Genomic DNA, 21246 nt, shown 5'->3' with positions numbered 1-21246 from the left:
CGTCGCCACCGGAAGTCGGGCTGATTCTCGACGAATCACGGTTGTCGATGCGCGTGCACGTTCCTGCGCGGCCCTGAGCCGTGGACCGAGTTCGAGTTCTCCGTTGCATTCCTCTGTAAGCGATCCTTTCCTTACGTCTACGTGCGCTCGAGCGGTAACGCGAAACGCGATCGAAAAATTAGCGTTGTACCGGGAATGCAACGGAGAGCTCGCGGTCTTTACGAGGTGAAAGCGAAGCGAGTGAGACCCGAGGACGGGTTCGGCCGCTTTCGTCCGAACCTGAGGGACGCGAAAACTTCTCTCTTTCTTGCTCTTTGTTTCGTCGTAAAAGCTTCCCTCCCGAGGAAAAAAAGAAAGAAAGGAAGAAGAAGCGTACACCGACGAGACGGTATGGCGCGTCCTCCAGGCTGATATAACGGCGTATTCACGAGCGTCTGACCCTCGGTGCTGTGGAGCGTGAACACGCGTACCCATTGACTCGGGGAACGACGGACACGGGAGAGGCACCTCGGTCGAATATACGTGTCACAGGGTCTGGGGCTTTACGATACGACGTACCACGGTGGGGTGTGTATGCGTGTATGTGGGTCGGCCGGAAGCGCACGCAGGGCAACGAGGTGTAACGCGGCCAAAGAGGAATAGAAAAGAAAATGCAAAACGTCCGAGGTTGCATAACAAGCTACTGCGAAGGTTAACGAGCGGCACGACGTTACCCGCGTACACCTTTCTCCGATACGTGAAAAATAAGAGGGGCCGCTCTCTCTCAGCGTACAAAAGAAATATTTTATTTCATAAATTATTATGGTAAATTGTAATAATAATAATAATATAATAATAATATAATAATAATAATAATAATAATAACATAGTAATAATAATAATAAAAATGATAATAATAATAATTAATAATAATAATAAAGAAATGATCGTCATCGATAATTAATTTACTCGATAATCTGATTAATAGTAACGAAATAAAAAAACAAGGATACGATAAGCGTATACGTGCGTGAGTACTATTGGACGTACGCTATCCCCGAAAGCCTGATAAGAGCAATTAAAAAAAGAAGAAACAACGATATTGGAGATAAAAGAAACGAAGCATGTACTACATATATGTGCGTGTGTGTACGTATTCATAAACTCGTATGTACTGATGAGTAGTTACGATTCGTATCGATAAAATTCAGATATAAAAGAGTTTCTCGTTAAAACGAGTACGTACGCACGCACGCGCGCTCTACGGCGTCTAATCTGTATCATATCTTTTTCTTTTTATTCGATCGAACAGAGTTTATTTACATTCTAAGCAAAAGGAGACGCTCCTCTTTGTCGTTGAACTCGTTCTACGCTCGAAGCCTCATTATTCTCGCGCGAGCCTCAAAATCGAACGTCGGAGAAGAAACTTCTCCCGATGATCGATATCATCGAACGTTTCCATGTTTCGAATTTCTTCCAGAGAAAAATCACGGCAGTTATCGCGTTGCTTGCTTTTATCTTCTAAATCGAAATCAACGATCGTTTCGAATCGCGAGAACGCTACTCCCGCGGTTCTGCCTGCGAGAGAACAAAGAAAAGAAGAATAGATGCTAAATCGCGTAGATGCTAAGCGCGAATGATGACACCGTCGAACCACCAATCGGAATCTCGGCCGAACCGAATGTAACCGCTAATTTAGCAATCGACGTTGATTGTCTCGAATGAAATTATTCTCCGGGGTCGATAATGCGGTCGCGTATGCGCGAACGACGGTACACGCGCATCGTTCTCGTTATTTCCGGCGTCGTTCGCGATTTCCGAAAATTCCGATTTTCGCGCGCGTTCTAAGGGAGAAGAAACGAAAGCGTTTCTGTTCGTTAATCGGCATTTTCATTGCACCGTATCCCGCAAGAACAGGTATCAAGTAATTTCCTTTGGCTGCACCTTAAGGTACCTAACGCGCGTTTAAATGCTCTCGTTAATTCATCGCTTCGAATAGACAGGTACGAGAATGATACGCGTGGAGCGAGAAAACGTGCGAGATCGCGTGTTCTCGGGACCAGTCCTATCTTCTCGTACGAGTCTGGACGGGAGAAGGAGAAGAAAAGACAGGAAAACAGGATGTGAAGAGGACGTGCGACCGAGCGCGTCCAGTACCTCGTCGATAAGGAGAGCATCGCGATTATCGTTAACTTAGATACGCTAACTTATAGTTTAGTTTCACGTTTGTACTGCGACTTGCATTCGTAAACAGCGACTACCACCGATTCGCACCACCGTTCGCGAACAAATTGTAAGTAAATAGAAAAATAACAAAGGAACGTTGCTCTATTTGTTTTTTTTTTGCACGAGAGCAAAAGTATAAATAAAACGTCTCTCTGAGCGAGGAGTTTAGTCTCGACGTTCCTAATTATGTACACTTAACGCAACGTATCGTATATAAGTTTGTGTATGTGTATATATATATATATATCTCTCTTTTTGTAACTTTAGTAGAAAAATTAAACTTTCCGCGCGACACCAGCGCAATTCGAGCTATAGCTTTTCCTTTCATTTTTTTTTGCAGCATTTTCCATCGCACACAATATACCCTTGTAATCCGCTCGACGGTAAACTTGGAAAACTATAATAATAACAGTATCGCTTACTATCACATGGTCTTCCCCGCGATTCGAACTCAAAGACAGCACTATACCCGTAGCCCAGTCTCTCGTGGTGGAGGGGTGAAATGCAAAGCGAATGATCCGCGGTAACGCTCGAGAACGTACGTAAAAACTGACAACAGCCTATCGTGCACGAGTATCTCGAACGACAGAATGTCGATGCCGTCCGAAACCGATAGATTCGAGCAGCGTTTTCAAATAGAGATTCTTTAAACGGCGTGTGCGTACGCGGAACGACGGAAACGCGAGCGGTTTTCTCGCGGATTCGGGCGAAACGTACGCGAAACGCCGACGTCGCGTCCCGTCCCGTCCAGAGACGCGCGCGCGTCGATAATCGTCCGCGAATGATCTGTCCGCTCGTAAACGTCACGGCCAACGTTCGATCGATCCCTCGTCCTCGAAATATCAACGAGGATTCGAGGACCAAGAGACGATGTCACGGATATTCGGCTCCCGTGGCCGATCTTACAGGAATTTATCCTAATCGCGCCTGTTGTTGCTGTGGATCCTGGGGCAGTTGTTGTTGTTGTTGTTGTTGTTGCTGCTGTTGTTGTTGCTGCGACGGCTGCTGCTGCTGCTGTTGCTGCTGAGAGTTTACTCTCTCAGAGTGTTCTCTCTGCTCTCTCTCCCGTTCACGCATCTGTTCCATCTCCTTACGTTGCTGCTCGTTCTTGCTGTGTTGGCGATGATAGATGCTCTTGTGGTTCCGGAGGCTGTTCAGGCTCGAGTAAACCCGCTTGCAGATGTTACAGATCGGTTCCTTGCTGGGCCTGGTGTGCACGTTCTGTATGTGCCGCCTCAACCGCGTTAGGGAGGTGAGGATTTTGTTGCAAGGCTCGCATCGAAACTCATCGGACGCGCCGCCGCTGCCGGCCAACTGACCTGGCGGCAGAACCAGAGACACACAGGGGTTACTTTCGGTTTTGTGCTCGTACGTCCAGAGAGCTCTCGGACGTATCGTGGGTCGGATACGCGCTTTTAACGCGGAACGAGGAAAGCGTCGTGTGTTCCCCTCCGCTCTCTATAGAGTCTTGTCTCTCTCTCTCTAGAGCCACGCGGTATCGCGCGTGTTTCCGCGATCCTCGTTATTGTCCTCTCATTCTTACACCACCGTCTACCACCATTTTTTTATCCGAGCCGAAAGGGAGAGAGAGAAAAAAATTTCGTGCGCCCTCCTCTCGATTAGTCGCGCACGTTGCACCGTCACCCGACCAAGCCGTGCTCAAACTGTCTTTTTTTGCGTTACTTTGGAACCACGTAATTAATATGCTTGCAGGTGCTACCAGACACACAGCATCTTCATCGTATGCCCATTTTACTTTTCATTGTGTGCGTGTATGTGTTTTTTTTTGTTACAACACGATACGACGTCCGTGCTTTCCGGGGGGAAGTGCCTCCTGCGAGCCGTCGTCTTGCCATTGTCACCCTTTTCTACTACGATGCCTCGATCGTTTCACGAAGCTCCGCGTTGTCGTCTCGTCTCTAGAACGCTGATAAAAATCTAACCGCTGGATCGTTAAAAAATCCTCGGCACGGAACAACCGAGAAATTACACACGATGACAATGGCTCTAAAGGTGTTACAGAAGGCTCTTCCCGATCGAAAAGCAACGCGTACCGTATCCCTTTTTTCTTCACGATTCGTCGTTGTGCTCTTTCCGGTTTTATTTTTGTTTTAGCGTATTACAATAGTAGAGTGCAAGCAATTCCAAGATTCCAGTGAACGATCGTGAGCGATGACGTTAGTGTTTTCAGAGCACCAGAGATGTATCCATGTCGATGCGTATTATTTACAGCGAGACAGAGCAGAGTAGATCTTGTAGGTAATAACGTATGTGGATATATATATACAAGAGTATGTGATATTTTGGTCTAACGGAATGATGCGATGAAGCGAACGGTCGGTTTCTTGGTCATTGTTTCACGGTCAGGTCATTGTGATTCGCAGAGCGATCTCGACGCGCATGACGGCAACAACGCAGCTAAATGGGACAGCGGAACCGAGTACGTCTCTTCGACAACCCTACCCCACCGCCCGGGTCATTGGTGTTCGTCAGTGAAATAATACAAATTTCCATTCCTTCGAAGCGTATTTTATTATTTTCTCAACTGATCTCTAAACGACATTTTTCGCGCTAATACGGTTCTATGCATTGTCCTTTTACCGTTCAACGGAGAAACGTATCGAAGCGTAGAAATCGTGGTCGCCGGCCTGGCATGAGAAAGGCGAAGGAGAGTCACTAGGAGAAACGGACGGAACGACGAGAGTAAACTAAACGACGGAGGAACGTGACATCGTCGAACGGTATCCGAAACTTATCAGTTTCGACGGCTCAACGGATAGCAGGACAGTCGAAAACGATCGGTCGATAAAGACCTTCCGATTCGACTGTTGGCCCAATCGAGGCAGAAACCATAGGCAGCGCTAGTGCGATCGACGGAAAAAAATGTTACGGGGTCGAGTTTACCGTGGTCGGTTACGCGAGGTGAACTACCCCTGGCCAGTAACTCGGGGGTAGATGAGGAAGAGCACGATCGTACCGAAGGAGAGAACTATCGATTTTGTTACGGAAAGACACTGGTTCGAGCCGTGAACTTGGCACGGAATAGTCCAGATGGCGGAACCTATTTCCGGTTAGCGAGGGGATGGGCTGCACCTTCCTCGTGCAATCTCGTCGGATGATTACGACAGCGGAGCGGAGAAAATCTTCCGAAGGGAACGCGCGTGTTAACTACCGTTTAACCGCTCTCTTTGGCGTGCATCGAGGTAACTTGTTTCGCGATTAAAGAGGACTAGCTTGAATCATGGTAACGCGATCGTTTCTCGCGAACGAAATGGCAAAACAACGTCCAACGGACGGAGCTAGAGTGGATACGCGTTCGATGAAAATCTGAGACTACTACTTAAGACGTAACGATTTGTACGAAAAAGCGGCGAAAACCGTCAGTTTCCTTTCTCATGCCGGGAATCGCGAGCGATCGTGGACAAACGTCTCGAGACACCGTACGTTTCCCGTGGTGCTTCTGCTTCTCCGTTTCGCACGGTCCGCTTCGTATGGATCTGGTGGCTCGGGGCGGAAGACGGAACCTCGGCGCGGAGAATTCGGTCACTAAACCATGGACGCCGGTAAATACGTGACCTCGCATTGTTCCTCGTGCTCCTTGCGCTCTTTCTTCGCGTGGTATTGGCTCTTGTGGCTGACCAGACTGTTCCTGGACTTGTAACTCCGGCCACACTGGTCGCAAGACAACGATTGCGGCACGTAAAAGTGCGTGTCTGCCAGATGCCTCTGTAGAGACCACGCACGGGAAAACGTCTTCTGACAAAAGCTACAGTACGTGCCGCTGATCGAGCGACCCGATTGCTTCGATTCATGGTCGACGCTCGTCCGTGAAACCTCGCGCAGCTTCGGTGTCGATTGATGATTACCGTTCTGCGTGAGCCAGCGTATATCGGCAAACGAGACGGTTTCGTTCGACGCCGTTCTAGCTTGTTGCTGTTGCTGTCTATTGGTGCTTTGCTGACGAGTCTGCGGATTGCTAGCCACGTTGGCCGAGTCTCGATCCGTTTGCAGATCGATCTGCTCCGTGAGCAGACAAGACTCGAGCTCTTCGATCTTCGGCGACAGAGGTTCCGACTTGAGCACGATCTGCATCTGATCGTTAATGTCGTCTAAGAGATCGCTAATGGGCAGTTCCTGGGGTTGCTGGTGTCCCTGCACCACCTCGCATTGACTAGTTCCTGTACTTTGACTCGATTGGCCGGTTTGCCGTTGACCGTCTCCGTTGGTAGCGGACTGCCAACCCCCGTCCTCCTCGGCGACCTCCCGGTCTGCAACCAAAGAGGAGGGGGCTGAGTCCACCGAGATGTCAACCGAGGTTCACGCTGATCAATTATGCGTTTTCGTATACACGCGCGAGCTAAAGAACGAACGAGCGAGCGGTTGAAACGATTCTAACGACCTTCGTTTGATTTCGCGTCGAAAGGCTCGCGGCCGCGACGGAGGAAGGGGCGACGCGTTCGAGACAAAAGAGGAAGAACAAGAAGAAGGAGGAAACAACAGAAACACGGCTCGCTTTACGACTAAACGGATACGGATGTTGTTAATCGTCCGACGGCTAAAAGAAGTCGTGAACACCGAGAAGACGAGGAAGAAGAGAAACGAAGAATGAAAGAAGTAAAGAAAGAAAGGAAGAAAGAACGAAGGGAAGAAGGAAGGAAGGAAGGAAGAAAAGGAAGGGTAGAAGGAGGGTTGTAAAAGGTGGACTAGGGGAGCTCAGGAAGGTAGAGCGAGCGTACATTCATCGTCTCATAAAAGCCAGTATAACGTCCGTGAGGATGAGATGTCGATACAACGAGAGAGCAACGGTAGTAACAGGAGTAAGAGCAAGAGCAAGAGCAACGGCAAGAGCAGGAACATAACGGCGATGCTTCTTCTTTGCGGGATTTTACCCAGCCGGTTACCCTAGCAACGGAACCCCCACGACCTTCCCCCGTTTTTCCGTGGTGCCGGGAAGGGGATATATACCTAGGATGCGTATTATTCTTAATAACCCCCGTATGCCGTTGCGCTGTATTATGACTGATGTTGACTCTAAGCGCGGAGAGCCACGGCGATCGATAGCTCGCTACCACCGCGACTACGAAACCGAGAGAGCGCAACGACCAAGGGAGGGCCAAGGGGTTGCAAAGAGAAGAACGAAAGAGAGAGACGCCGAGAAGGTGGAGGATAGGGCCGAGGGATCGGCGGGGAGAGAAAAATCTAAGTAGCTTCCGGATTGGTTACGCTAGTCTTACGAACTTTTGAAAGAGTTACGTGGACAGTGGTGGGGACGAGGACGGGGAGTCGCGAAGCAAGGAGGAGGACGACGTCAGGAAGAACTACCTTCTCCTTCGACCGCGGCCCTCTTTCCATCCGGATGCGGTTGCGCGTTTCGCGAAATCACTGCGATCAAACGATAACTCTTCTCGGATATTGGATCTCGCGTTTACGCGTGCTCGTTAATAGGCATTAACGGGAAATTTCGCTTTTACGACCGCGTCCGAGGGAAATCCGCGAGCGAAACGAACGCGACTCGACACTTTGCTCCCGTTTATTTTCTTTTCTTCGAGTATAAAATTCTACGAAATATCGATCGAACACGGAACGGACGAAAGCACGAGAACGCGTCGGGTCAATCTCTTTGAGAGGGACGCGCTCGTGCGCTGTCGGGAACTAGCCGCGAGCCTCGAAACTAAAGTGCCTCAATGAATTAAGCACCGCAACCAAGTAGACCTTCACCTTGTCTCGAACCGTGTACGCCTCTCTCGGAGAGATCCCGATTCGGCCGATTACGCGAACGTGCCTCGGCGGATTCTCCGAGCCCTCGCAAACGATCCCGGAACGGAGAAGGTATTCGTCGCGATGCCGCGAACCACGCGGCGATCGACGATCGATCATCGCGGGTTCTTTCGCCTCTCGGCTCTTACGTAACTCGTGCGAATTCGCGACAAGACGCTGCGTCGATCGAACCGGCAGGTTGCACGATTACCAATAATTCTCGATCATCCGATGGACTCAGCGATCAGAAAGAAATTCGTCGACGGAAACGTATCAGCCGTTTTGGAAAGTATTGCAAAAAAAGATCGAGCCATGACAACAAATGATATAAAGCGAAAGTGTAAACGCCCCCCTCCTCTCTTTCTTTCTCTCTCTCTCTCTCGCTCTCTCCTCGCTCTCCTGCCCCTCCCTGACCCGTCGTTCCTAGCCCCCCTCCCTCTCCCGCCCCCGAGTCTCATGCTCTCTCGTTCCGTTACGATCCGTCCGTCTCCGTCACACCCACGCTCACTGTTGCGCAGTTTTCGAGGTCACCTCAAGTTCATCATCGATAATAGCACAAGGCGAAAACAAGCAGCTAGACCTGGGCGTCCCCGATAAGTACATACTACAGATAAAAAATTCCGTCGGATTTGGTTCAGAACGAACTTTCGTTTGGCCTTGGCGGGCGCCGCGTCCGCGCCCGCGCCCGCAACCCGAAAGTAAATTGCCAACTCGCTAGGCGGATCGTTGGTTACCGAAACGGCCAACGACAAATGGCTGCCGGTATACGTGGTCGTGCGAGCGCGAGAGAGCAACGGGGCAAGAAACGAGAGAGAGACGTGCAAGTATCGAGTAAATAGACGTATGCAAGGAGAAGTTCGTGGATGTCACGTAAGCAAGAGAAGGCAGAGGAGAAGTTTTTGCACACCATTGGAATCGCCAACGTCGCCAGATGGCAGCATGAATTCCACGTTTCGCAAACAGGCTATTAGCAAACGTTACGTAACCTGAAATTTCTTTCCTCGGCTAGTTCGATCCGGTCTCCCGATATAAAATCATCTTCTTCCCTTTCGACTTTCTTCTTCCCACGCGCGCGCATCTGTCGTTTCTCTTACTTTCGCGAGCAGTTCGTTTCGCGAGAACCGCGAAGAAAATCGGAAAACGGGACACGAGGTTTCGGCTCGAACTCGCTCGCCGACGATTCGAAAGGAAAATCGAGAAGAATGGGTCTTGCACACCGTATACGTCCGGCACCGGGAACGGTACCGTCAAATAAATATTTGCCCGTTGCGCTGCAACGCGCCCTCTTCCGATACAAAGAGACGAAGAGAGAGGATAAAGTGATCCTCGACTTTGGAGCCCGGCACCCGCTATTTTTATGCAGGCTGCCTGACTTTTACAACAGGTTAGCGCGGTTTGCAGGCGTTCGCGGAAAAGAGCAGAGGAAACGAACGAGAGAAAATAAAGAAAAATAGCGGGAAAGAGCGGAGGAGAAGAGAAGAAAGTCGAAGAAAAGGGAACCGCGATGGTTGGTCCCGCTACCGGCGACCCAACGAATCGGGTTCTTTTTAAACGATTTCAGTGCTCAGCAAGATACAGGCTAAGAATATCTAGGCCCGGGGAAAGAATTTCTCCTCTCTTTGCGATAATGACATCGAAACCGGCGAGAAACGCGGACATAGAGGCGCGGAGAGAGAAAAGAGCAGAATGAATAGATTTAAAATTAGACCGCGATAAACGCATCTTTCTCCAGAGCGTGTCGGCTGCTCTATGCAAAACTGCTCTTGGCCGCGCTCAATAAACGCGACCTCGCTGGCTGCGAAAGAAACACGCGTGAAACATGTCGTGGTCGATGATCGTCGATCGCGCGCCCGCGCGGATCCTCGCGGTACGGTTTTACGACGATCGCATGGTTCGATTTTATTTTAATTTCAAATGTACCGTACGAAATTGAAGACACTTTCGGGGAGAAAAGAGACGAAAACAAACGTAGTCCGAGTGCGAAAGGTTAACACGTTCGATCGTATAATTTCCATTGTTTCGAGCGATTTCCTCTCGTTGATCTATAAAAATTGTGCATAACGGGCCAACGAATACTTTTGTCTACCGATTCGAAAACACCTCGGACGAAAGGTGACGATACGAAAGAACGAACTCGCGTGTTTCGACCAGCGAAACGAACGTCGAGTAGAAAACGTACGCACGCAGCAGACGCGCTCTGCCGTGTGCTCGCAGGGCCGCCTGGTTGTCGGAATAAAAAGACGTTAAACGAAGCGAGCAAAAGTGTCGAAGGAACAAAGAAGCTAGCTCGCGCGCGCTCTTCTAAGGCTGATCGCGCGACAAGTGGTCGTACGTTGTACTTTCTATCTGGGCACCCGATTGTTTTTTACGTAACCAGACCATTACGAATCGAAGACGATTAAAACGGTGGACCGAACCACGCGATTTACTGACGCGAATAAAATTTCACTTTATCGCTCGTTGTCGGACCGATAACGGCCTTTCTAAAATTGATCTACGAAACTTCTAGACTTTTGCTCCGTTTTTTCGATAACGCCCGATAATTATCGCCTTTACTACTACCACTACAGCTATCACCACCACCACCACCGTGGGTATATCACTATCGTTATTATCGTCGCGAGATCGTTTAGCACTCAAAATCAACGATACATGTAAATATCTAACCGAGAAACAAGAGTCGTGCAGTACGACGCGGTGAAGTCGTGTTCGAAAATCGAAGCCGTTGTCGACATTTAATTTTAACGCCGTACGTGTGCGTGAAAATGTAAAAGAGAGAGAATGATCGTTCGACGTTATTGTCGCTAACGAACAGGGAGTAGGTGGAAAGTTTCGCGAGACCGACGACCCTGCAACTATCTCGCGCGTTCAACGGGCTGAAACGTTGCCAAAATCATGGAGCCGCGACCGACTCGATTCGATCCGAAAAATATGTCCGTCGCGAGAAATTGTGCGCTCGTCCACGATTCGGATGCACACGATCCGGTGCGATGCTAGCCTTAGCGAGATAAAAAGTGCGAAAAAAACAAAGTCGGATAGAGGAATCGCTGCGAATGACCGATTAGAGGAGCGCGTATTTAGAATTACAATTTCAAGGGATGAAATTCTCGCGAGAGAAAAGAAAGAACGATGCGAGATATCGTTTTTAACGAATCGTCCAAACAACCCATCTATTTTTGCATCGAAACGCCGCAGCGACCTCTATGCTCCTCCGCTGCGTTTTGTTGTCTGCTCGGCGAAGATAAAGCGAGAGAGCAAGATGACTTTTCGAAAAAAAAAAAAAATGAAAAAATAAATAAATGTATGAAGAAAAAAAGGAAAAAGTCGAGACAGAATACGACGGGCTAAGACTACGGGTCAAAGTCAACCTCGCGAAACCAGCCACGTATAATTTAATGTGTCTAATGATTCGCAGTGCGCCGCGAGAACGTGAGTGGCGTACCAAGGTCGTCGTATTTTTAGTTAGGCCAATGTTTAGTTCGCCACGTCCGTCGGAGATAGAGGGACCTTGAATTTCGCGGATAACATCTGCGGCCTTATCGACGGCCCCTGATAACTTTTTCAGTACTAACCTAGTATAAGCCAGTCGTTCAAATATTAATCGAGAAGGCGGAGAGAGGCCACACCTGAATTTACTTAATGACACGCTGTCAGAATGCATTTATTAAAAACCTCCTCCTTCTCGTTCCTTCTCCTTACGAATACGATCGTTGCGAAACGCGGCGGACGATCTATCGAACTTCGCGACGTAACTTTCCTCGACACGAAGACAGAGACGTCGCGGCATCGTGAAAATTATCCGCCGTTTCCACGATCATCGTTACTTTATCTCGCAAACAACGAAGAAGAAAGAAAAAACGAAGCTATTTTTTTCATTCGGTCTATGCTTAAGATATTCCCTTCTACTATGGAAACGAGAAGCTCGTGTTTTCTCGACAAAGTTCCCGCGTTCACCGTTATTAACCCTGTTTACCGTTCGAATCCTGTCCCCGCGTACGATACCCCGATACACGTACATCGCGAGGTAAATGTTGGTCGATACAAATTGGGGGAGAGGGGAGGATAGAAAACAGAGATCGACAATAAGTCGAGAAGTATACAATAACGCGACCATAGGGTACGCACGTTGGGGTCAAATGTCGCTCGAATAACGTAAAAGAGCGTGACAAACTTAGTCGTCCTATCATATCCTCTTTCGTAATTGGGAACGAGCAGCAAGCTGCAAAAGTGTTCTCTCGTGACGAAGCGTTTCGCAATTATAGTTACGTACAATTACGGGTGTAACTGTAAGCTTTCGGATTAGTAGGTACGATAACGTCTGTAAAATACATATAATAAAAAGAAACGTGTATAATATATATATAGATAGATACGGTATATATAGATAAATATGTAACCAAAATACGTATGTATACATGTATATAGAAACAAGGTATAAATATATGTACATATATATTGATAAATATATATAATATTGTAAGCAATGTCATAATGCTGTCGTATCGGCGATATCGCGGCAGCGGCGTGTGTTCCGTTACCAAACGTTCATAATAATGAGACAACACTGATACAAAACTTGACGACGAATTGGACAATACGAGCACGGCACGTATATGATAAATAATAGTGTGAACGATCATCGATCGCCGATAAACGACACTTGACGCGAGACTCGCGATACTCGAGGAGAAAAAGCATTTTCGTACGACGGTATCGAATAGTATTTTCACTACTCGCACAAAGAGAACAGTCTGTCGCTGCATCGTTGATCGTCTCAACTTCTTCTGCGCTTTATCATTTCGTCTTTTTTTTTTCAATTCAAGAGGGGACGGGGACATATTTCGTTGCATTTCTTTTTTTTTGCTGGTTGTCGTTTACTTTGGTTTTTCATTAGCTATTATGTATGGTAGCGATTGCGGCGGATATTTTGTACAGTGATGCCAAACAATGATGGTATTCTTTTTTCTCATCGATATTCGGTGCCAATAAGAATCGCAGCGAATTCGACGACTGTACTGTTCGAGCGAATGTATCTGCTGCTCGGTGTTTCGCGAAGGGTGGAAAAGTGAGCTCTCCTTATTTTCGCGATTGTCCACGAATCGTATCGATCGCGAACGTGTTTTCGTTACGTTTCGGGAGAGGTACAAAGAGCAAACGTCGTAAACAATTTAAACAGATTTGTTGTCGTTCGTACCGAAAAATGATAAATAGTGTTACGTCTGAAAAAAGTCCGACCAGGTTTATCTGGTGCGCTGCCACGAAGTTTGAGGAAGAGAGCGAAGGGGAACCGAACCGATAACGATACACGAAACGGATAGGCCAGCAGATAAATTCCTTCTAACGTCGCGCGAATTCGTTGATAATCGCGCGGGCGAGAAAAAAAATACAAGTGAAGTTATGACATCATGAAATGCAAATGCAAGGCGATTCGTAAGTATGTACCGTATAAGATATGATGATATCAATGATTTTTGTAACGCATGCCAATTAGAAGAAGTTTTAATCGTCCAAGCAGACAGTAGTGCTCTTTCACCGCAACCAAATAAATATATATACATATAGATATATATATGTATGTATATATATAAAAATCATTCTTGGAATTCGTGATTTGTTAGTGTTTGATATAACTGCACAAGTCTTGATTTTTTAGTTACTTTTTTTTTATTAGAGCGAACCGCTACACCGCAGACAATTGCGGCCACGATGTATCGACTGTCGGTGGAAAATAAACGGAACAGCATAGAGAAAATGGCCAGAGGAAAATTAAAAGAAATCGACGCGACGAGAGAATCTGCTCTGATCCGATTTACAGCGGTGATCGACGCGGGAGGAAGACGATCATAGGCAAAGGGAAAAAAAGCTCTCTCGGAGCGTTCTCTCGTCACACGACTCTAATGATTTTCCAGGACAGAGCTAATGGTAAAACGTTCTTACCTTGCGAAGTACCTGCCAAGTCCGGTGGTTGCAACCCGTGGCCCAATCCTGGAAATTTCACTATCGTCACACGTAGCAACGAACATTCTTTCGGTGTTAGAGATCGAACGGCGGCCTGTACGCAACATCGCAATTGCTCGATCGGAAGAATCGGGATCGTCTGGGTATCGGTACGCGAAATACCGGTACGATGAACGTATGAAAACGAAAATGAACGCCGAGCGAAACTTGGTGAACGCTCGGAATGAAATGAAACGAAACAATGGTCGAATGAACGAAAAAGAAAAGTAAATGGCATGAAACTCACGGATGACAAACAAAATTGGTCGATGCGTACAGGCCCATGGAAAACGTAATCCGTTTACGTACCTGACAATGGCGTGTGCTCCGAGGCGAGTGCTGCCATACTGAAATTAAAGCTTCCAGGCGTGGCTGGGAAAATTTTCGATTCCGGCAGAAAATTCGAGGTGGGTGTGTGCTCGGATTCGATCTCGTGCTCGTTACTGCTCGCGGAAGCCGGTGGTCGATCCGACGCCGCTGCTCCAGAGTCCGACGAGTCCTCGTTGTTGCCGCCGTTACCGCTGTTACCACCGGTCAACTCCAACGGCTCGCACTTGATCTGGTCTTCCAAAGGGCTGTTCTCCTCGTGCACGCCGTTACCCTCGACCTTGGTCGACAGATGGTTGTTTTTCACCATCGAGAAATCCGTGGGCGTCGCGTCGTTGTTGTTGAGCGGCGGCGACGGCACCCTCGGCTTCTTCGCCGATTCATCGTGAGGATCCGGCGTTCGTCTCTCGTTCCTGCGTATCTGTGCTCTGCGTAGAAGTTGTTGCACGGTGGTGGGCGTCGAAGTGACCGGCGTAGGGGGTGAACCACCCCGTGGGAAGCTTTCTTCCAATTTCTCGTGGAAGGGAAGATGATTGCCACCGGCGGCCAACGCGCGGACATGGGACAACTGGAAACAGAATGGAAAAGAAGAGGAAAGAAGCGATGGCAGAGATCGGAATTCCCTCCGGTTACAGATGGCGTTCTCTCTCTCGTAGTTTAACAGTATCGTAATTCGGCATCCGACAATTTAAGTACGTACGCGCATGCTCCCGCGAACAACGCGATTACGATTGCTCGCACTCTATTTGTAACGAACAGCCGGTTATCTTTGTTTGCTTGACCTATGACAATTATGGATCGAAATCAAGATGGATACACACATTGTGCAGCGAGATAAGGAGCTCTTTAGTTAAAAGTCATGTCTCTATCGCAGAGATAACATGCAAAGCGTAATCAATTCGCGAGGTACGATATTACGCGTACGCCCGATATTATGATGTATTCGACGAACCACGGAGAAAGAGGGAGACGCGAAGCAGGAGCAAAAGGAGCAACGGTTAAGAGGAGGAGACCGGAATGTCCTCTTACCTCGTCCCTGTCTGTTTGGTCCGTCTGTTGCGTAAGTCCCGACACCCTCAGGACTTCGGCGGTCTTCAAAAAACTGCTAAGGGAACGTTGATGCACGTTCACTTCCCCGTGATAGATGAACTCCACCAACGCGTGCAAGTCGCTGAACGCTACATCCTGAAGTACTATCACCGGGTGTTTACACGGTGTGCTCTGCAAAAGGGGATGCAAGAAAGAAAAGAGGAGACATTTTCTCGCATTAGTTAAACATTGACGCAGCACTCGATAGATCGAGTCGAAAACGATAAGGGTTGATACGAGAGAGGAGAATACGTACGCGTGTACGATGGGAGAAAAGAAAACGGGAACAAACGGAATAGAAAAATATAGGGGGTGCGGTGGAAACGAAAAGAGTTCATCTTACCTTGAGCAATTCTCTAAAGTAGGGACTGCAAGCGGAAAGTACGACGCGGTGCGCTTTGAGGCTTTTGCCATCGCAGGCCAGTGTGACATCCACGAAATCCTCATCGTCCCTCAAGTTTTCGAACGCAGACGTTATACTGCTTTGGTAATTATTCCATCGCAGACAAAAGTGTTGCGTATCTACCATCGTTATGTTTATTCACCTATAATCAGAGAGAAATAATGTACGCTATTTAAACCCGGCCAGCTTATCTTATCGTCGAATAAAACCGTTATGTTTCGCCCCGCGAATGAATCAAGGAACGCTTCGACGAATGATTCTAGGATCGACTCGCACGACAGGAATCGAAATCAGCCAGACGCTCAAAACTTTTTCGTTCAGATAAACTTTCCGATAAAATCTGAAACTCCGATAATTGTCGATAGCCTTCAATTTCGAATAAAAAAAGAGAAAATAAAAAATCACTGTTGCAACACGCATGCAACGTGACCGAACATCGGTGACCTCGACCTCCCCGCGTTATATTCGACGAAAAAAGGAAAAAAAGCAAAAGCGCGAAAAATCGTACGTTCGTTCAACGAGGATCACCAACTATATATGTATATATATATATATCGACATCGCACGGCGATTTAATCGGCGTATTTACGGGTAGATGCGGCATTAGAACAGATGTTAATTTTCTTCACACTCTCGGAGAGCCACGAAAACTTATGTAACGCGCGAATTAATGCGGTGGTAATTCGCTTACGGGCGGGGAAAGGAGGTAAACTGGACCAAAAGCGTTGTACAACACACGTCGAGCGTTTTCGGCGATATACAGAATTACGACTGTTTGCCGGTACGCCTATCGAGACACTTACGCGAGAGCGCGATATTTTTACGCGGAGATTCGGGATACGAGAATTACAAAACGAAAGAAATAAAAAAATAGGAGAGCAATCGAACCGAACAACGTCGAGCGTAGACGAAGAATAAGAATCGAAAGAGTGCATATGATGGTGTAAAAATAGAAGCGAAGCGATGGATTACACTACTTTTTATTTGCACCATACAAGAAGAAAAAAATTAGGTCGGCAGACTGGAGCGAAGCCAGAACATACGATTAAATAATTCTCTCAGCCACTTATAAAAGCGCAAGCATTAAATGTATGCTGATAGTGTTATCTTAGCGAAATGATAAAAAAAGGAAAGATCTTAAAACAAATTTACAGTGCTCGTTGCTAGCGTTGTTTCGTAGTTGTGTGTGTCATGACAAAAGCTTCGATATATAATGGAATTAATGATCGTCGATTATTGTTCCTCCTTTTTCCTCTTGTTTTTCTTCCTTTTAGCTTCTATAACGCGTTATTACGATAAGAGACAGCACGGATACCCCGTCTACTATTTTATAAGGTTTCCGTTGATATCGTATCGTTGATTCCGTAGGTATTTTTGCGTCGGTCGACTCGTCGTCGCTTTAAAAAAATAGTTGTCGAAAGAAGTACGGATCATAGAACAATCCTGACACGATCATTGTACACGGTACGCGATCGCTGGTAATATTTTGGGTACGTAACGAACGATTATCGAGGCACGCGAGAAGGGGGGATCGAAAAAAGAGGAAAAGTTTTTTCGACGATACATCTTTTATCATAAACCGCGTAGCGATTCGAAAACTGTTTTCAGACTTTTTAAATTCGCTATCGCGTATTTCTAAATTTATGTGTGACGAATTCGCGATAAGTTTAACAATCTCGTGAAAATCCTGAGCAACGTTTTGATAATAGAAACTCGGTTTAGAACAACGTCAACGATTTAGAGAGTAACCGAGAAAGAAAGTTATTTACCGTAGACGTAGCTAAATATATTATCCGCGAGTGACGGCGGCTGTCGAAAAACCAAGTGCACCCGTGATTTTCCTTTTCCTTTCGTTCGTTGATTTTTCGATATCCCGCCGAGAACGACGGGTTCGTTAATATGGGCAAAAGTTGGAAAAGAAAAGAAGTAAAAAACTGTCGAACTGATCGCGCGGTGAGAACACACAGGAAATCGGCAACGACCGAAAGAAAGCGACTAACAACAGATCCGTCTCGTTATACGATACCTGTTTCTCGGCGATCGCGGCTAAACACGGCTGTTAAGGTTTTCGTATCTCTAAGGCACATTCACAACACTATCCAGAAAGGAATCACAGTTCGAAGAAAGTAGATGCGTTATCGCGAAAGCACACCTATCACTCGTCATGCCGCGTAAGCTAATGACCGAAACAATGAACCGAATTGAAACGCTCTGCGTTTTATCTGCACAACGCCACCTCGCAAAAAAGTGCGCACTTCACAAGTTCGCGAAAAAGTCCCCTACACTCGGCCAGTAGTGCAGCTTCGTACCGGAAAGTCATTCTCAACGGGCCGATCCGGATCGAGACGTCGGTTCTTCGTGCCCTCCTGCGACGATTCTCTCCCCGTTCGATCCTCCACGAATCCGTGTTATCGATCTATCGCCCCGAATCGAATCAAAACGAAATACGGTCACGTCGACGAAATGGTCGCGCGTCGAATGAACCGAGGAACGTGCAATTTCACCGGTCAACGATGCAGGAAGGAAACGAAAGAAGGAAGGAAGAAAGGAAGGAAAGGAGGAAGAAAAGACGGCGGAGAGGAGGAGTAAAAAGAGAGGAAAGTAGGCGAAGCGGAGCTACCGCGTGCGGTTTAGCGCGTGGCACCGCGCGTACACCGAGACGACAGAGGAAAGGAAAAAAATGTCGAAGGAAAGGGAGATAAGTGCGTCGTCGGTTTCCCGCTTTTCCGTGGACACACGGGCTCGCGACGTCGGTCGAGAGAGAATCGCGAAGATCACATGTCACGCGGCACCAACGGAGCAACGAGAAACGAAAAAGACAGAGAGAGAGAGAGTGTGTGTAAAAGAAACAGAGAGAGATAGAGAGACAGAGAGAGAGAGAAGAACGAAGCAACGAACCAACGAACGAGGGAATCGCGTACGAGGGAGGAGACGAACGCGAGCTGTTCGTAAACCGGAAACGCACACGACGATCCTCGAAGGAGCACGTTGGAGCAGCAGTGTCCACCGGTGGCCTCTTTTCTCCGTCACATACCGTGCGAACTAACCCCCGAAACGTCACGTCACGACTGTGCAGCCGTGTGCCTTCGTCGACGCGGACGTACGTCGTCGCGGCGCGGCAGCGAGGCCGCACGAAAACGTACGAAAAGCCGGCGATCGCCGCCGGTACGACGAACGAGAACGCGACCGACAGGAGCGAGAAAGAGCGACCGTCTGACGGAGAAAGACGCCGACAGAGACACGCATACACGCAGCCGGAGACGGTAGTAGAGACGAACACAAGCGAACGGACGGACGCGGACAGTGACACGGGTCGAGAGGAAGGAAGACGAGGGAGGAAAAAAGAGAGCGGGAGGACGGAGACGAGCAGCAGATTTCGCGGAGAAAACGTGGACGCGGAGGAATACGAAGGAGGACGCGAACCCTCGACGCCGAAGGAAACGTTCCGAAGCGAGGGAGAGCGGAGCCACGGAGAGAAGCGGAAGATCACGAGGGAGGTTTACCTTGCGGCACCTGTCGTGTCGGACACTTTGCTCACGTGCGCTTACGGTTCCTTCTGCTCCCTTGTTCGCGCGATTCAGAAGCGCATCTTTCGAGCGCAGGCTGCGCCGCTTTTACGCGCGTTCCCTCGCAGCCTATCATTCGAAAAGCAGGCGAGAAACGATCACGTACGCGGTCCGCGAGTCCGTTATCTCGCGGCGAAACCGAGCAACGACAGTTGCGGTCGCGCGCGTTGCCTAAAAACCAACCACGCACTCTTTTCTCTTTTTCTCTGTTCCTGTCTCGGTCGTACGCGTCGCGAAACACGCACGCACACATGCTCGCGCGCGCGCGGGCGCGCTCGTTCTCGCGTTCGATCTGCACGAGGACGAGAGGAGAGAAGAGGGTAGCCGCGAGAGGATAGGCCTCGAGGCAACCGAGACACGAGGGGAGAAGTCTGAGACTCTGGTTGGCGATACAACGCCCAAGCGGCATACGGTACGCTCGTCGTCGACACAGAAGCAAAGAAGTAAAGAGTGGGAGAGAAAAAAGATCGAAAGGGAAAGCGAGAAAGAAGGAGAGAAAGCGCGAGAGAGAGAGAGAGAGAAAGTTTCGCGTGTTTTAATTCGTCATCCTCTCTGTTCGTTTATTCGCGGTCGCGGCGTTCGCGTTCCCGCGAAATACGAAAACACCGGGGAGGGCAGACAACGCGCGGTCATCGGGCAGGGATCTCGATGCAACGCGCGGGAATTTCGAACCGGTCTCTCGCACGCACGACCCACCTAGCCACGTGTTTCTCTCTGTTCGGGATGCAAGCAGCCACCGTGACGCAAATTGTCGCGCGCTCCACTCCGGAATGCGAAGGCTCTCTCGCCGCTACTTTCCACCGAGAGACACCACCACCACCACCGCCACCACTACTATAACCACCACCACTACCGGACCGAGAGTATCGCGCGTGGGCTCGATCGCGTACCAGAGACAAACCAGCCGTTGACACGTCGGGGAACAAAGTCACTGTCACGGCGACGCAACACGTTCCGCGAGTGCGTTCCACGGAGAGGGAGGTGGAGCCCTCGTGGCGAGGGTGGAGAAAAAAGAAAAAAAAAAACGTGAACGCGGCCGAGTGTACGTGTGCGTGTGCCTGTGTGAATGCGAGCGCGAGCGTGTAGAAGGTGCGAGTAAGGTAACGCAACCTAACGTAACGTACGGTGTCGTTTCGTTTCGTGTCGTATCGTGTCGTGTCGTGTCACGGCGACACCACGAACCGAGAAGCACCGAGAGTACGGGCTGCAGCTCCCGAGTCTGGTTAGGACTAGCACGCGGGGGGAAGCGGCGCCCGCCGGCCGCCGTTATTCTTTATCGGAGCATGAGACATCTGTCGTAATAAGTGCGGACTAAAAAATAGTGCGTACGCAGAGAGAGAGAAAGAGAGAGAGCGAGAGAGAGAGGAAGAGAGACAGAAGAGAGCAACGGAGAAAAGAGAGCCGAAGCCACGATGGTGGGGAGCTTTATGCCTGTGGCCGCATCGGCCGTGCTTCCCCTTTCACCCCGCTCCACCCTGCCCAGCCCACCTCTTTTCTCCTCTGCTCTCTCGCGCTCTCGTGCTCTCTCCTCCGTGATCCTCTCTCTCTCTCTCTGTCCCTCCGTCGTTCTCTCACCCTCGGTTCTCTCTCCTCTCTTACGAGCCCACCCCACTTCACCCGTTAGCCCGCGAGACGAAAATGCGCAAAGCTAACGACTTCCAATTAAAAGTGCTGGAGCTGGAATTTTAAAGACGCCACCACTGCCTACTGCTCCCAAAGCCGATTCGCGCGATTCCCGTGCCCGCGAGGATCGTCGCGAATAGACCGTGACCGTCGTCCTGATTATCCTCGGCGCCGACTGGACCGATATCGCGACGATACGCTCGAGGCTCTCGAGTTTCGGTAACGCTTCGCGAAATCGAAATTCCCGCCACACCGTTCTGATCTTGGTTGTTCACTTAC

At 48.8% G+C, this 21246-nt stretch overlaps 1 protein-coding gene and 1 long non-coding RNA gene across 22 annotated transcripts in view; one reads left to right on the top strand and one right to left on the bottom strand.

Moving 5' to 3' along the window:
- Positions 1 to 763: 763 nt before the first annotated feature.
- The window catches only part of br (broad-complex core protein), a 32375-nt gene continuing 11892 nt past the window's right edge, over positions 764 to 21246 (bottom strand). For 2 of the 21 annotated variants that reach the window (XM_012287548.2, XM_076532573.1), the window contains exons 2-6: positions 15719 to 15920; positions 15316 to 15507; positions 14269 to 14854; positions 13900 to 13959; positions 4719 to 6473 (exon numbers count right to left, since the gene is read on the bottom strand). In XM_012287548.2, coding sequence (XP_012142938.1) covers positions 5752 to 6473; positions 13900 to 13959; positions 14269 to 14854; positions 15316 to 15507; positions 15719 to 15904 — 1746 coding nt within the window. In that variant the 5' untranslated portion in view covers positions 15905 to 15920 and the 3' untranslated portion in view covers positions 4719 to 5751. The other 19 variants (XM_012287546.2, XM_076532569.1, XM_076532568.1 and 16 more) reach the window with 19 other exon arrangements.
- LOC143264602 (uncharacterized) lies at positions 8059 to 17009 on the top strand. Its single transcript, XR_013038403.1, has 2 exons — positions 8059 to 13396; positions 13634 to 17009. It is a non-coding gene; the product is annotated as an uncharacterized LOC143264602 (long non-coding RNA).

This window comes from Megachile rotundata, chromosome 6, assembly GCF_050947335.1.
Source record: "Megachile rotundata isolate GNS110a chromosome 6, iyMegRotu1, whole genome shotgun sequence".
Lineage (NCBI taxonomy): Eukaryota > Metazoa > Arthropoda > Insecta > Hymenoptera > Megachilidae > Megachile > Megachile rotundata.
Note: the sequence above shows the minus strand (reverse complement) of the source record. Positions and strands in the feature narration are given on the sequence as shown.